The 17,506-nt window shown below is 33.4% G+C and overlaps 1 protein-coding gene and 1 pseudogene across 1 annotated transcript; one reads left to right on the forward strand and one right to left on the reverse strand.

Annotated features, from left to right (window-relative positions):
• The first annotated feature begins 1,493 nt into the window (after positions 1–1,493).
• Positions 1,494–3,345, forward strand: LOC133187521 (uncharacterized). Its single transcript, XM_061322923.1, has one exon. The coding sequence runs from the start codon at positions 1,566–1,568 to the stop codon at positions 3,279–3,281; it is 1,716 nt and encodes a 571-aa protein (XP_061178907.1). The 5' UTR covers positions 1,494–1,565; the 3' UTR covers positions 3,282–3,345.
• LOC133187522 (peroxiredoxin-like 2A) lies at positions 3,329–11,066 on the reverse strand (annotated as a pseudogene).
• Positions 11,067–17,506: the final 6,440 nt, after the last annotated feature.

Below are 17,506 nucleotides of genomic sequence, written 5' to 3' on the forward strand. Positions count from 1 at the left end.
ATATTCTTAATTTAAGATTATAGTACCATCAGATGTTCGTAGACAAAAAATCAGCATGCATTACCAGGGGTTTTGAAAAGATATCAATTGATGAAAATTCTTGTATAATTCAAAGAAAAATATACAAAAATTACTAAACATATATTCTTATTGTTTTGATTATCCAAATTTGTTTTAGAAAAAGTGTACAATAGCATATATTGACATTAAAATGTAGGACACATGAACTCCAGGGAAAAATACAATAAAGTTCAAATTACGTTGCGTATGTCCTTAAATGTGCTCCTTGGCAATAAAAACGTAAGTTTTATAACTTTGTAACATAAGTTCCATTTCAATATATGAGTTCAAACTTTTCAAATCAACAAAAAAATACATATTTTTACATATGATAATGTGCTATTCTTGAATATAATATAACAGAGACGACTGACACTGTCCGTGAACTTTTTGAACAGCCCTGTAATTTCATTTTCGACCAATTTCATATCTTTGTTTTTTTAAATCTACACAGAATTGAAACTAGAAGCCTCTATCTATCACTTTTGATACCGCATCCAATTTTCTATCGAGCTGTGCGAAGTTATTTATTATCTTTACAATTTGCTGAATTAATTATTGATGTAATTTGCAACATAACAACAGAAACAATAAATCATGTTCATCGATCCCGGGCTATTGATGATATCTTTATTAATCCTCGGCCATGGTGCCCGTTCCACCGAGAGCTATCAGTTGGAAAAATAGATTTTTCTTGGACATAGCAGTCAAAGATAAAAAAAAAGGGTATATTTATAGTATGGATAATTTGTTAGCCGTCGTAGCATATCGACAAGAAAGGTACAGTACTTGCATTGTGCAATATGAAATTCTTTGAGTGTTTATTGTTTGACGTCTTTTTACAGTGTTATATACGTGTTTCTGTTATATTTTTATCTTTAAAAAATCAAACTATTACGAGAGAAGATACTGCCATAAGTTTGAATTTAAAAGACGTTAATAAAAAGTTTTCACTAGAATTGTTCACAGAATTTATTCCTGTAAGTAATACAAGGTTCTTAACGTTTACAATTGTTTTTACAAAAGGACTAAAATCGATCTTATCTTTTTTTTTCATATTAGAGGAGAGCATATGGTCAAATATGTAATAAATTTCAAAAACGATCAAAAAACCTAAAATACACAGCCTTAAAAATTATCAAAAAACATGTACATTTGTATATAATCTGTTTACTTACTATTGTTCGAGCATCATTTAAACAATTTGAAAGATGATACGAAATTGAAAATTCAAGTAACTACAGTTGTATATTCTTGTTTTTCATAGTAATTTTCTTGTACTGCGCTTCTATACATGTAACTATCCAATTCCTGAATTTTTCTATAACAAGGAAATAACTCTTGTGTCATTTCTGAGAACTCGGGGATTGTAACAAATTTATCTTTCATGAGAAAATCTGACATATCTTTTCTTTTTTTAAAGCAAAACTTCAGATGAGATGGACTTGCTGTACAAAAGACACTAACTTCCATCTCCGCCTGCGAATCAGGGGATTCTTGCTAAGATGAGAGTGAAACATCGCAGGAACCTGTTGATATTATTTGGGATTTGTGCTTTACTTCTGTATATCTATACGGCATTTTTTCATGTCAAAACAGAGGAAGAAAGTGATTACGAAGTTCCTCAAAGATTATTTAAGTTTTCCAAAACTGCTGAAAGTCCAGATAGAGGAACAAAATATTTTCAGAGAAAACGTCTCCCTCTAACAACAGTGGGTTTCCACCGTGATCCGTTGCCTGGATACGAGAATTTATCCTACCGAGAACTTAAAAATAATCCCGTGCCAAATACAATTCATTATGTGTGGTGTCATAATAGAACTATTTCTTTTGAACACTATCTGTCCATTTTAAGTGCTTGGAAGTTCATGAGACCAGATGCCATAGAATTTCATAGCATTTATCATTTTAATACAACAGAGAAAAAATACGATATGTGGATGACGGAACTGAAAAGAACCGTTGCGGGTTTCGCCATTCATAAAATTCCCGAAAACTGGGATGGGCAAGAAAATGGTTGTGGGGTGTGGTTTGGAATAGCCGTACTTGACGACAGAGGGGGCATATATTTCTCCGAGAATCTCTTGCTAATGAAATCAATCTCATCCTATAGGCAGCATAATTTTAAGTTAGGACTGAACAAGCATGCTGATGAAGTGAGTTTTATATTTGCAAAAGAAAAAGACAAAAGACTTCGAGAGTTGGTTAAAATGAAGCGAAGTCAAGATTTGTCTCCAAATAGTTTCAATGATACAGTCGTCTGCGAAATTGTCCCAAAAGGAAAGGTTCTAGATATACCGGAGGATATCGAATGTTGCGAGATATCCGGTATACACCCTGTAGATATCATGTATTCGAATACCACACTAGCAGCCAGGGCACGGCAAGTATTTTACGGCGATTCCGCCATTATAAAAGATACTCCAAAACTTCCGGGAAAAATACCAAAAATCGTTCATCTTGTGTGGTACCGAGAAAAAGAGATGGATTTCATGATGTATCTCAGTCTTAGAAGTGTAATGACTATACTTAAGCCAGAGAAAGTATTTATACACGGTGATAATCTTTTACATGGGAAGTATTTCGATAAATTCAAGAAAGATCCTAGATTACATACAGTATACAGAGAGGTCCCAGACATGATATTTGGTCACAAAGTTCTTTATACTCAACATAAAAGTGACATAATTCGAGCCGATGTCCTGCTTAAATATGGAGGTATCTATATGGACTGGGATGTACTCTGGCTGAAGCCTATAGACGATCTAATCGATAAAGGTTACGACGCCATATTTAACTTTGATCACATGACACGTAATGGCTACCCCGATGTTATCAACCTCGGTGTTTTCCTAGCAAAACAACATTCTCATTTTGTTAAATACTGGCAGGACAGTCTTTTGAATTACCGTTCGGAAGATTTTTATCATAATGCACTCGAACTTCCATACAAGACTTACGAGAAGTATCCTCAATACGTACATGTAGAGCGCCATCTACAGGTCATGTGCTTCCATCTGAAGTGTCATCCCACTTTCAGGAATCATTATCATGAGTTTGACCGGGAACAGTACTTTGACTGGAAGAAGGAGGCCTACGCTATTCATTTTACGCATCCAGACCCTCCTGATTACGCCAACGAATCTGCGCTTAAACAGGGTTACAATAAGTTTGCACAGATTGGGCAGCATATATTAAATCAGAAATACGAATATGACTGAAAATTAACTTCAACGAATCATTCATAAAATCAGTCAAACACGTGTAATAAAACACTTTTCAACATTTTTATTTTCATTTTTTGCATAATATTCTACTCAATAAGAATTTTTTTAACCCCACCATTTGAACATAAAAATATTCAATGGATAAAATTATGCAAGATGACTTAATTGGAATAAAAACACATTAATACAGGTTACACTCTGAAGATGACAACCATCAGTTCTGCTCCGTTCACAGATTTTCGAAGTAGAACGTCATAAATCATTTCAAAGAGTACAACTGTACTTGAGCGCTTTTATTACAAATTCAATGATCAATAAAATAATTATGGCACAAATTATACCGGGACTCTCAATAAAGAAGAAGGTACGGTCTCAATACCAATCTGGCCCTGGATTTTTTTTTTAAATATCAAAATTATTGAGAGAACTGAAAACTCTTTCTGAATTGCAGAAAGTTCTGTTGAATTGAAGAAAGTTGCAGAAGACACAATTTTCGGTTCTTTCAGATAATACAGACCACAATTATCGCCTGCAAAGATTTTAAGTTATGTGATTTCTCAATTCTTTTGTACACAAAATATCTGAAACTTGAAGTAGGCGACGGCTGTGGAGACTATTTTCTTAAGGAAAATAACCCCTTAAATGAGTCATATTGAGGCCTCAGTGAATCACAGTAGTTTTTCAGAACAACCATCCTTTATGATTTATTCTCTCCTGAATTATCACTTCCACATAATCAATTAATATTTAAGCAAATTTCAGAACTTTCTGAAAGCATAAAATTTTTAGGGCATAATAAAACAAAAAACCGTACCTACTTCTTTATTTAGTACAAATACCATTTCTGCTTGAACTTTCAGTAAGGCGTGATATTCTCGGCTATACATAATTAGCGTCTCTCAAATAGTAACCTAGATTCTCATTGGTTGCCGGATTAGCTCATCAACAGTGAAATTTACACAGCTTTTCATTCACGGGTGAAATACACATGGAATAAAAATGGTTCAGACGTCAACGAGTCACGCAAGGAACCGGTTTTATCGTTTCTTACAGTAAAGAGGTGTGGCTCATGTCATCTCATTGTTTGTTAACAACAATCTAAAGTTGCTAATGTTATGAATTTCTTAACAAATGAGAATCTAGGTCAACATTTGAGAGACGCTAATTATGTATCGCCGAGATTGTCACGCCTTACTGAAAGTTCAATCAGATATGGTTTTTGTACTACAAGTAGGAACAATCCATATTTCAGGACTTCCTGTGAGTAAAGAATTTGACATGTATTCTGTTTCTTCACTTGATTACCGGTATTCAACGTTTAAGAAAAAATATTGTACATTTTATTTCTGATATATCTGAAACTTATTGTTTTTTGGTCTCCTCTGTTATTTTCTTTACGGCCTCCAGAACTTCTGTTAAGTTGGCGTGGTCACCGAATTCCATCTCATGATGCTGATAATAGATTCCATTTTGTCCAGGGCCGATTACAAACACGCCTAAAGGATTATACCACACGATTACAGAAAATAAAAAAAAAATATGTTCCGATACACAACCAGATCAGAAGAACCTAAAATTATTATATTACATTTATACTTGGTTGATTCATTCATTAACGAGAAATATCAAAGAGGTTTGAAAATAGTAAGAATTGTACAATACAAGGTTATTAATTATTATTTGTGCATAATTTCGTATTCAAGTACGTGTACAAACTATATGTACTATATGTAAACTTTCATAAACTTTTCGAAATCGTTAGAATTTTTGTATATTCCGCTAAAAACAAAAAGTGGCACATTTCTGGTCCCAGAACGACTTATTTGATCAGTTGACATATGATAAAAAATATTTTTAACTTCATTTATGAATTTGAAATTAAAGATAACTTAATCACTTAGTGAAAATTCATCAGGCACGAAGGGGAGGGGGACGTGCCCCCAATAATTTTGCCAATATATAGAATACTATAGGAAATAGCTACTACATGCGTGTGCCCCCTCAATAAAAACGTCTGATGACCTTTCTTCTTCTTCTTTTTTTCTGCTTGTCAAGGAATTTTGGGTAGTTGATAGTGCCCCCCCCCCCCCCCAACCGAAAATGTATGGCTGTGCCCCAAGAACTGAAATTGCTTCCTACAGGCATGATGATGTTTATTAACTGAAACTGAAAAGCATTATTTGTAATCAACATTACTCTTGAGAGGTACATCGCTTCATTCGCTTGACTTCGCTACCTCTTCAGTGTAATGTACATATTTTGACATACATGTAATTATAAGTCTTCGTTGCTACAAGTTTCTGAAGCCAAATGTTTTCATACAATGCGTCTGTAAGGTAAGATATGTGACCATAACGGTGCATTTAGAATCAGTAGTTAATTTCTAATCTGTCATCGTAAGAAACCCGTAGTTGATTTTGCTGCTTTTCTTTCTATATTAACCACAGGGTTTGGTAATGTACGATGTTTTCCTAGCTCGGCCAGTAAAAAAATCGTATTTAACCTGCTAATTTGTCACCAATATTTTTCGTTATACGTACACACGTTTTCTACGTACAAACTACGAACAGTTCTACGTACGAACAATTTCTAGAACAGAGCAGGCTATTGACAAATAAGTTAATGATACAAGGACTAGAGTCTAAATTTCGCAAACTCTATGGTCGACCCAGCGACCTTGTTTGCAAATACAATCTGATTGACAGGAGATGTCTACTTCTCCCACCTCTGTTTTCAGAGGTCCGTGTTGGCTCTGCTCATAATTTGTAGTGTGAGAATGGTCACTATTCGTTTTCATTAAATTCACATACAAACAAACGAAGACTCGTCTATCATATGGAGCTTGACCTCTAAGAGTTATCGTCAAAATGATTGTATTTATTTAATGTTTCCTGAAGATCGGAACGGGACCTGTGCATATAAAAAGGGTTTTTTTTTAATCTAAGAGATCTGCCATTTAAATCTGTTTTATTAAATTTGCAGGTGCCTTTAAATACATACGCAAGTTGAACGTAACAATTAAATAACAGTCGGCTGTGCAACAGATGTCAGTTAAATGTGTCGAGAATTACTTAATTGATTGAACACTAAGGCAATATTTCATGATGATAATGCAAAGTTGCAAAGTATGGTGAACCACAGATAATTTTAGTTAAAGATATATCTTTAGTTTAAGAATTCAAATTTTGAGTAGAGAGATAAAATGCTCTCATGAAAAGAAAATATGCTTGAGTTTACAAATAGATGAAAAATAATAGTCCTTACCTCCTAGCAAACTCCAACACTGTTCTTATCAGGCACTGCCAAGATGAAACCTAAAATCATCTTCTCTAATCCTACCTTCAACAAGAAGCCTTCCCTCCTAGAAGAACCCCTACTTTAAAGTTACCACATATTCTCTTCTCCAACTAAAGCTGTCTTTTTTGTTTGATTCACCCCCCCCCCCCACCAAGCTTAAGACACCTCTGCACCCTTCCTCCATACTTACCTCCCAACAGAAATCCTTCCCCTTCCAGATTTCCTGGAATCCTTTTCTTAGACAGAGTATAGGCATGATGAATGAAATTCAGTCTTAGAAGTCCCAGCATTGAGGACCATCTCTGCTTTGGACCGTAGAACAATTTCTTTATGAAGAAAATATTGAATTAGTTTTATATAAATATCTGAGTTGTTAATGAAGATTTCTATGTAGGGAATTTAAGTGTAATATGAATCCAAGAAAATTTCGTATAATAGAAAAATTACCTGTGAACAGTTAAATCCAAACCAATAATAAATAAAAGATTTAATTCCATTATGTGAAGTGTTTCTTCGTAATTTATTATTTTTCTTTAAATAACCTGACCTTAGTAAGTGTTTCAAAGGGAAAAATGATTAAAAAGGCCAGAAAGGAAGGATATCCTTAAAATGGGACATAAACATGTTCTACACATTGATGTTCAGTACTACATTTAGTTCTGAGGAATGACATTACTCAGTGTGAGGCAAATGAGACAGAAATGAGAAAATCTAAATGATGCTTGATTACCTCAGGATCAAGGTAGACGTCCCCCTTAAAGTAAGGCCTAAAATCTTCAACACCCAGAGTCTCCTTGACTACAGCATGTAGGGAAACTCCATGGGCATCCAACTGTGGCTTCAGAGAGGACAACCCCATGGCCTCCTATAGAGGGATATACATTGTACAGGTGACTATATTAGTAGGAGGATGAGAATGCCCTGTACTGCTCCAAGTGCAGTCCTGGCTGGGAGGAGATTTTCATGAATAAATATATGTAGGTTAGAAAGTACAAAAATAAGTACATGCCTCCAGTGCAAATTCTCATTGGCACTCCTTGGCTTGATATATTGAAATAATTTATTAAGAACTAGTGAACTTATTTAATAATAGTTAGTATAAAAGTTTAGATTAATAGGTATTGATCACTAATTGCTGTGAAAGAATGGCACACGTTTCTTTACTTTTACATACAATAAATGTTTCACATGATTGATATGTAATGCATGCATTTATTGCTTGGAAACATTGCTTGCGGCACACTAACCTCTCTGCACATGGATCATCCGGGTCTCCGGACAGCCATGATCACCACACCGTGGTCTTTCCATAAGTCCTTGGCCTACAATTGTTAGCCTTAACTTTTATATTTTGGCAGGAGAAGAAAAAATATACTAATTACTTTCAAAACAATCGAAAGCCGGCTGATTACTTTCATCAAATCACATCTGTTACAATGTAACAAGAACATATTTGTTAACAAAGGAATGATTTACACTTTCAAATCATCTTAGGCCTGTTTTTTCAAGTATTGCAAAAATTGCTCGCAAAAAAGCTCATCAAATTCAAATCTCTCTCTCTCTCTCTCTCATACTCACATTAAATGTCTTAGGGTTGGCCTCTATAGTCTGAAGTTTTCCTTTCTCCAAATACTTGAGCGTGGCTTTTTCTGCAGTCATGAACCACGTGACCGGTAGATTACCAATCACGGCAATTCCCGCCGTTAGACCGGCAAATCCCATCAGTACTTGCGAAATACCCATGCTGCTTTATCAGGTTGGCTGAAAAGATCATGATATCATTACTTACTTCCACCTCAATCTAAATGCTTTAATATACTTACCTTACAGTATAGGTTGCGGTACATCTAAAAGCAGGCTTTCAGCATTTTGTAAAGCTGAAAGCTTTTGTCACATTGAAAATGAACCTTTGAATTATTACTGCAAGTTTTATCACTTTATTGTACACAGAAATGATATCTGCAATTTACAGAGTTATTGAATTAATTTGTAGTCCATATTATGAATACACCTCAAACTTTATTTAGAGATATTTCTTCATTTTCCCCTTTAATTGTTTACGGAGAAAAACATGAAGTGAAACATGGAAGATGTACAAAGAAGAAACAAGATGATAGACACATTACAGAAACAAAAATAATGAATATAAAATAAGAAGATCAAGTGAGAAGTGAGGAACTGTTACAGCCTTATAGACAACAAAGGTGAGACCGATCAGTAAGGCAGTAAGAAGGAAAAGATGGAAGTTACATGTAGTTGGACACAAACTTCAGTGAATGTAACATCGCGCTAATATGGACACTAGAAGGAAGAATTAAGAACCAAAACCAACATGGCGCCGCACAGTTGAAGGGAGAGGACAGATGCTGGATGTAGATCAGGGAATGCAGCAAAAAAAAAAAGCAGTAGAAATAAGTGGAGAGGCTCCGTGGAGGCCCTATGTGCCACCAGGGATGAAGAGGACATGCAACGCGTAACAGATTACGGAGATGAAGACACATACATACATATATATTCATGTACTACATGTATAAATATAACAAGACAGCGAAAATGCATTCTTTGCAATTATATGCTCATTTTTGTCAAGGACAAAGTGCAAAACACACATATACTTTATACAATTGATCACTCTGACGCTCCAAACCATGTAACCCATATTGATTAAATGGGGGGGGGGGGGGTTACTCAGATGAAAAAGTTACAATGTGTTACAAAGGGACTACATGCTTTAAATAACACAGTTATTATAACTTATACCTGCAGAAACTGTCGAGCGATTGGTCAATTGCAATGAGGGTTTAACTTTCAGTTAATTTCGGTAAAAACAGTGACTACACACTATTTTATTTAGAATTGATACAATATTCAGTAAGTATTTTGATTTTTAAAAAAGTGCGGATATCGTTTTAAAAACCTAAACAGTGATTTAAAACCCGACAATGTGCTATTAAATGTTCAGCTTATCGTGTTTCTAGTCTTTTAAATAACTTTGTGGAAAAAACACGTTATGTGTATACATGCATCAAAGCGAAACTTCACGACAATGAACAACTAATGGCTAGTATCGTAAATATATCAGCGTGCAAAGGAACAATAAATAAAAAAAATGTAATTCAGAACTTCCATTTCAAATAATGTAATTATGAAGAAAAATTCTTTTCCAATTCATAATTATTTTCTCTATTTTTGATTTATTTTTACCGCCTGAATGATGACAGTAAACAAGAAATAAAAATTCTGATCACATTCAAAAAAGCATTATGTTTACTACTATAATCATGTTTCGGGGGAGATTCATAATTTTAACTTAAAAAAAAAGGCCGATTATCTTTTTTAGAATTTCTTTAAAGAACAGGGCTTTATAATATAAATTTAAAAGCAAGTTTTTCTAAAGATAGAGCAATATCAAGAGGAAGGTGGTTATTTGCTACATTTCTTTTTTTAAAAAAAAATGCACAAAATAAAAATGTATTTTATAAATTCATACACAAAATATTTTCTCATGTTTCGGGAGGGATTCATAATTTAAAAAAAAAAAAAAAAGTGGCCGATCGAGGGAGAAATTCACGTAATCACCGTTTTAGAATTTCTGTGAAGAATAGGGTTTTATATTAATTTCAAGCAAGTTTTTTCTATAGAAAGAGTTCTTTATATTTCCAGCAAGTTTTTTCTACAGAAAGGGGGCTTTCTATAAATTTAAAAGCAAGTTTTTCTTTAGATAGAGCGATATCAAGAAGAAGGTTGATAATTGCTATATTTCTTTTTTAAAAAAATGCACAAAATTTCAATGTATTTAACAAGTCCATACACAATATAATTGCTCATGTCTGGGGAGAAATTCATAATTTAAAAAAAAAAAAAAAACCAATCGAGGAAGAAATTCACGTATCACCGTATTTGAATTTCTTTGAAGAATAGGGTTTTATATTAATTTAAAGCAAGTTTTTCCATAGATAGATCGATATTAAACGGGAGGAAGGGAAGATATTTGCTATATTTCTAACAGAATTCACAAAACTACAATGTATTTTACAACTTCATACACAAAATATTTGCTCATGCAATGTTAATTCCTTGTAATCAAGAAAACCATTAGGCTACAAAATAAATATTTTAACGACCGATTCATATCTAATGGATACCCCAAAATTAGGTCAAGCGAGTTATCATGCATGATAATATTTTTTGGACCTAGCTTTGTCCTAAAGCAAATAATTTTAGATAAGAAATCTTCATATTATTAACACCGAAACAGTCACTGGTACAAAGTCCTGAAGTCAAATGTGAAAGTCAAGTTTACCTCATGTAATTTTTTTTAACAATTCATCACATAAATTATATCTAACTATTCTCTAGAATAAATATCATACAAGAAACAAATAATAAATCACTTTATAGCATTACCTCTAACCTCATTGTTATATCGTCCTACATGAACGTGTCGTGTTTACAACCTTAAGCTTTTGATCTACTACGGCGTCCTATATCGGTTATATTTATAATTATCTAAATGTTGAAACAGTGGGGTCAACTCATGGTATTGCGAAATTCCGTCCGTCTGTTAATCATAGGTTTTTGAACGATTGTGGGAAATACCAGGAAATATGCCTGCTGAGGTCTTTGCATTTAATAATGTAATTATTGTTGTTACTTGATAGGCATGTTAAATAAATAAATACTAAAAAAAAAATATTTGGACCGTAGAAAAATGGTTGATGATTACTATTAAAGATAATACTTTTAAATACAAAACATTAGCAATTAACCGAGATAAGAAATAAAATACAATATAATGAACTTTAATATTTTAAAATTGTAAACTGTGCTGATAAATTTTCTCTCCTAACAACATCGACGTAATTGAGAAAGTGTCTAGGACAACTTTAAAATAATGCGGTTTGTTTGCCCTCTCCCGACTCAGGATGAAAAAAAATTTCTATTTTTTTTCCTCAGAAAATTTCAGTTTCAATCTAAATATCTAAAATCTATTTTCCAGAATAAATAAAAAAAATACTTGTTTCCTGGAGGTTAAAAAAGTTTTGAGTCGGGGCCTTTTTAGCAAGCCGGTCGGGAGAGGGCGACCAAACATTTTGTTTAAGATGGCCCTATGCATGTTCCACTAGTATTTCTGATATTTTAGCTCATGATAAAATTTTATGATATACATATGTATATACATACATACATACATACATATATATATATATATATATATATATATATATATATATATATATATATATATATATATATATATATATACTAGTATCAATGATTTCACATTCATCGGATAACTTATACAAGAATTTACATGTAGAGAAAATCTAATCATGCATGAAGTTAAAAGGTTTCCTGAGATGTTTGCATGATAAAAAAAATTCAAGAAACTTGGAAATTTTCTTTTTTCATTGAAATCATTGAATTATAGCCAATCCCTTTATCTTGCGTGCTTTCTTATTGTGTCAATAACCCCCTTTTTTCTCTTTCATGTTTTTGACATAACCGCCAACTGACGGGAATTCCTTTGACGCCCATCACCCATATATTGAACTCAACTTGGGAATACCTTGTGTCCAAGACTTTCCTCGGCATTCAAATGATGGATTTTTTCAAAGCATTGGAGAAAGCCAAAATAAATAAATAAATAAATAAAAATAAAAATAATAAATAAATAAATAACAAAAAAGTATATAGGGTAGAGGCATATCTCTGTCCCTTAGTAGTCAAATTTAAGAATCTCTTCTTAAAAACAATTGAATTAACGAAATATACTTTTTCACAAAAGTTTAATCAAGCACAAGTTAGTCATACAATTTACACTATAGACCTCACGTGCTACATCTGAATTGCGTCAATGATTTCAAGTTTTCCCACTTAGGTTATATAACCACCAACGGACTGGAGTTTCTTAGCCACTGTGCTTTGTCGACACTCTCCCCAGCTTCCCATATGATATATCAATTTGATTCATGAGATGCGCATGCGTGAAGATAGATTGTGTTCAGATTTGTGCTGCGTTTTCGATGGAACATTCTAATATAATTTATCTTCATTTATGTGCCTTTATATATATATTGTTAAAATATTAATAGTGACATATAGGTCCTTTGTGCCGGGTGTAAGAAACTAAGCTTATTGTTGTAAAATACACTGTATTACTGTATCAATACACATGTCACTGTAATAAAAAAAATTACTTACTTACTTACTTATTTTGTCAGCATAGTATTCATTTAGTGAACGGACACTTTTAGCTCACCTGAGATGAAAGCTCAAGTGAGCTTTTCTGATCACCCGTTGTCCGTCGTCCGTCCGTCTGTAAACTTTTCACATTTTCAACTTCTTCTCAAGAACCACTGGGCCAATTTTAACCAAATTTGGTACAAAGCATCCTTGAGTAAAGGGGAGTTTAAATTGTTAAAATAAAGGGCCAAACCCCCTTACAAGGTGAGATAATCAAGAAAAGACAAAAATAGGGTGGTGTCATTTAAAAATCTTCTTCTCAAGAACCACTGGGCCAGAAAAGCTGAAACTTATGTGGATGCATTCTGGGGTAGTGTTGATTCTAAATTGTTAAAATCATGACCCTCGGGGGAAGGGCGGGGCCACAATAGGGAATCCAAGTTTTACATTGAAATATATAGAAAAAATCTTTAAAAATCTTCTTCTCAAGAACCACTAGGCCAGAAAAGCTGAAACCTATGTGGAAGCATCCTTGGGTAGTGTAGATTCTAATTTGTTAAAATCATGACCCCCGGGGGAAGGGCGGGGCCACAATAGGGAATCCAAGTTTTACATTGAAATATAAAGAAAAAATCTTTAAAAATCTTCTTCTCAAGAACCACTAGGCCAGAAAAGCCGAAACTTATGTGGAAGCATGCTGGGGTAGTGTAGATTCTAAATTGTTAAAATCATGACCCCCGGGGGAAGGGCGGGGCCACAATAGGGAATCCAAGTTTTACATTGAAATATATTTAAAAAAATCTTCTTCTCAAGAACCACTAGGCCAGAAAAGCTGAAACTTATGTGGAAGGATCCTGGGGTAGTGTAGATTCCAAATTGTTAAAATCATGACCCCCGGATGAAGGGTGGGGCCACTATAGGGAATACAAGTTTTACATTGAAATATATAGAAAAAATCTTTAAAATTCTTCTCAAGAACCATTGGGCCAGAAAAGCTGAAACTTATGTGGAAGCATGCTGGGGTAGTGTAGATTCTAAATTGTTAAAATCATGACCCCCGGGGGAAGGGCGGGGCCACAATAGGGAATCCAAGTTTTACATTGAAATATATAGAAAAAATCTTTAAAAATCTTCTTCTCAAGAACCATTGGGCCAGAAAAGCTGAAACTTATGTGGAAGCATCCTTGGGTATTGTAGATTCTAAATTGTTGAAATCATGACCCCTGGGGGCTGGGCGCAGCCACAATAGGGAATCCAATTTTTATATTGAAATATATAGAATAAAAAATCTTCTTCTCAAGAACCACTTGGTCAGAAAAGCTAAGACTTTTGTAGAAACATCCTGGGGCAGCGTAAATTCTAAACTATTCAAATCTTGACCCTGGGGGTAGGGTATCGCCACAATAAGGAATCCAATTTTTACATTGAAATGTATAGGAAAAATCTTTAAAAATTTTCTTCTCAAAAACCCCTTGGCCAGTAAAGCTGAAACTTATATGGAAACATCCTGGGGTAGTGTAGATTTTAAATTGTTAAAATCATGACCCCCGTGGGTAGGGCGGGGCCACAATAGGTATTACAAAAAGATGGTCTGGTGAAGAACAGCAGGGCCAAAGTTATTCAGGTGAGCGTTGTGGCCCATGGGCCTCTTGTTTTTAATTCGTCATTACCAGCTACATTTAGCAAATTGCAGTTCTTCTGCAAGAATCTGATCAAATCATGTTTCAACTTTTCAAACCAGAATTTTTCTTGAAATATTTCAAAAACCTGTTCCTTGTAAACATCTAAAATGCACAGTACCAGTAATTGATTTTAAGTATTCTCATATGATTCCGAGTTACAATTATTGTCTTGACCTATGTAATATGTTCTAGTACAATTTAGTACAATTTGTGTTTTTAACACTTGTTTGAATGATATACTTCACTTAGTATCATAAATTTGATATTCAACGGACCTGCCCGTACATGAATTTTGAAAATCTAGACATGCATGGAATAAAAAGGTTTCAAAGATATTGAGAAAGATTTGAATAAGGTCCCTAGATGACCTAATAAAAAAAAATCAAACTGATACTGAACATAATTTTCCTCATTGACATTTGGAAGATTTGGTAATTTTTAAAATGTTTGAAGCTCCGTATCAATGATACATCCTTCAATACACAACTTAAATATTAACGTTTATATAATGTATTTCTCTATTTCAAAAATTTTAATTCTGTTAACAAATACTGCATAAAACTTACTGACACAAGGGAGAAAATGTTTGATTCTTCTATATGCATAACATGTTCAGTGACGAATTTTATCACCGAGTTTCAGTTATACTGATCAAGAATTGAGATGTGCATCAACAGATTTTGATATTAGTATTTCTGATATTTTAAATCATGACAAATTTCAATGGTCAACAAGTATCAGTAATTTTCACATTCAACGGACCTATAAAAATATGTTTTTTTACAAGAATAAAGAAAATCTTACACATGAAATCAAAAGGTTTCAAAGAACTTGAGAAAGATTATTTTTTTAATTACGAAATAGATCAGAGATTGAACTTTTCTTTTCTCATTGACATTTGGAAATCCAGGCTAACACGTAATCTCATGTGCTTTCTAATTGCTCCAATATAATTCCGGGTTTTTCCTTTTTACGTTTTATGATATCACCGCCAACGGATGGAATTCTTCATCCACACATCCAGCATAAGTCTGTTTTAATTAAGTCAACTTGAGATCACCCTGTGTTGTATCCGACACTCTCCCCGGCTTCTAGATGAGATTGTTAGCATGGTACTCAATTGGTAAACACATTTTCATGTGAAAACTATATTTGAATTCGTCATTGCCATATATACGAGGGTTGTCCCAATATTTTATAGCCTGATATCATATCTTTAACAAAAATTTACGTATGTCGATAAAAAAAAATTTGGGTGAATTAAGTATGTTGTTGCTTGATAAATTCCGAAGTTTTAACATGATTACTTGAAAGTAATTAGAATTGCAATGTTATCTTGCGACTGCAAGAATCTGGGACAATGCACAGAAGTTTAAAAATTACAATCGCGATTTATTCCTGTATTTCTTTGACACATTGAAAGCTGATTAGCCTTCTACAGGGGAATGAGGTTTAGCTCGGTGGCTTGATTGGCTGCATTGACTTTCCGAAATTTTTGAAATCTCATTGGTTATCATTACCAAAAATTATTTTCTTTCATTTACAAAAAATACTAAATACTAAAGAACAAGGTACGGTTTCAATACAAATCTTGCCCTGTGTTTTTCTTAAAAACAAAAGTGATGTAAAAACTTAAATCTCATGCTTTTTGAATTATTGAAATTCCATGCAGAAAGATCATACAAATCTTTTTTCTCACATGACCTTCCAAATGCTAATTGTGATGTCATAAACTTGTGCATTTTCCCGTATTTTCTTAAATAGTTGCAGAAGACACCAATTTTCAATGGAATTTTCTTTCAGATAATACTGTCCACAGCCATCGCCCACAAAGATTTTGAGATATGTGATTTTTCAAAGAATTTTACACAACATATCTGAAAATTAACGTGCCGACGGCTGTGGACACTATTTTCTTAAGGAAAATAACCCTTGAAATGGGTCATTTTGAGGCTTTTTCTGTTTAAAATAGAGAAATGCATCAAATTAATGACGTCATATATCCAGAATGGTACTCCATCAAGCTATATTCTTTCCCGATTTATTACAGTCATATACTCAACTAATATTTAAGCCAGTTTCAAAACTTTTTGAAAACATTAAATTTTTAGGGCACAATAAAGCTAAAACCATACCTTCTTCTTTACATGTCAACCAAATATCTTCCTGTTTTTGGACATTATCAGATACTTCTGTAAACAACTCATATATCAGAATATACGAGTACTAGACGGCGAAGATTTGGTTGACATATTAGTTGAATTGAGAACGAAAAAGTTCGCTACTCCATCCAGAATTTTTTGGTAACAATGTTGATGGAGCTGTGCATGTGTCATGTCAACTTTATATTTTCTCTCTGAACGCAGTAACTGCTCAGAGGTGTAAATCTTCCATGTGAGTTCGTATATTATTCACGAATCACTTGAAAGTGGATATAAATTATGAATGAATGTTTACGGTTATAAGCCTTTTAATCCAGTTTTCAATCGATTTTTTTTATGTATCTTCAAAATTATGATACTTATTAAATTAAATTAATTTTTTACATGTATATTTAAGATTATGATTATTAATTAAATTCATCTAATTATCCCTCTCAAAGTTATCTATCACTTCCTGTGGTGAGAAGAAAAGGGAGGGTGGCAGTACAAACTTTCTTAAAAGGAGGTATGAATGTTAGATTTACGTAATGCTTAACATTAATTCGGAGATTAACATAAAAATTTCGGAAATAGTACATAAAAATGAAAAAAATAATATATAAAAATTTTATGTTATGCAGTATCGACTTTCGATAATACGAAACTGCGGCCTGATCATCCCAGTCCTTTTAAGGACATTGGCAAGGTTCCTGGTTATTGTATAGAATTTTTCAAGAACTTTTGAGTAGGTTTAAATGTACTAAATAGGCTATATTCTGGATCGTTTTACCTACCAATCCAGCATTCCTTTTTAGATTTTGTCAAATTAGTGTTTTTACAATTCTTAATGCATTTCCTATGTAAAATGTTGATAAAAGGGACCTACATAATTTTTCACCATAATATTTCTTCA

The sequence above is a fragment of the Saccostrea echinata genome, unplaced genomic scaffold (genome assembly GCF_033153115.1).
Source record: "Saccostrea echinata isolate AGI-Se365-2 ecotype Australia unplaced genomic scaffold, CSIRO_AGI_Sech_v1 ptg000015l, whole genome shotgun sequence".
Lineage (NCBI taxonomy): Eukaryota > Metazoa > Mollusca > Bivalvia > Ostreida > Ostreidae > Saccostrea > Saccostrea echinata.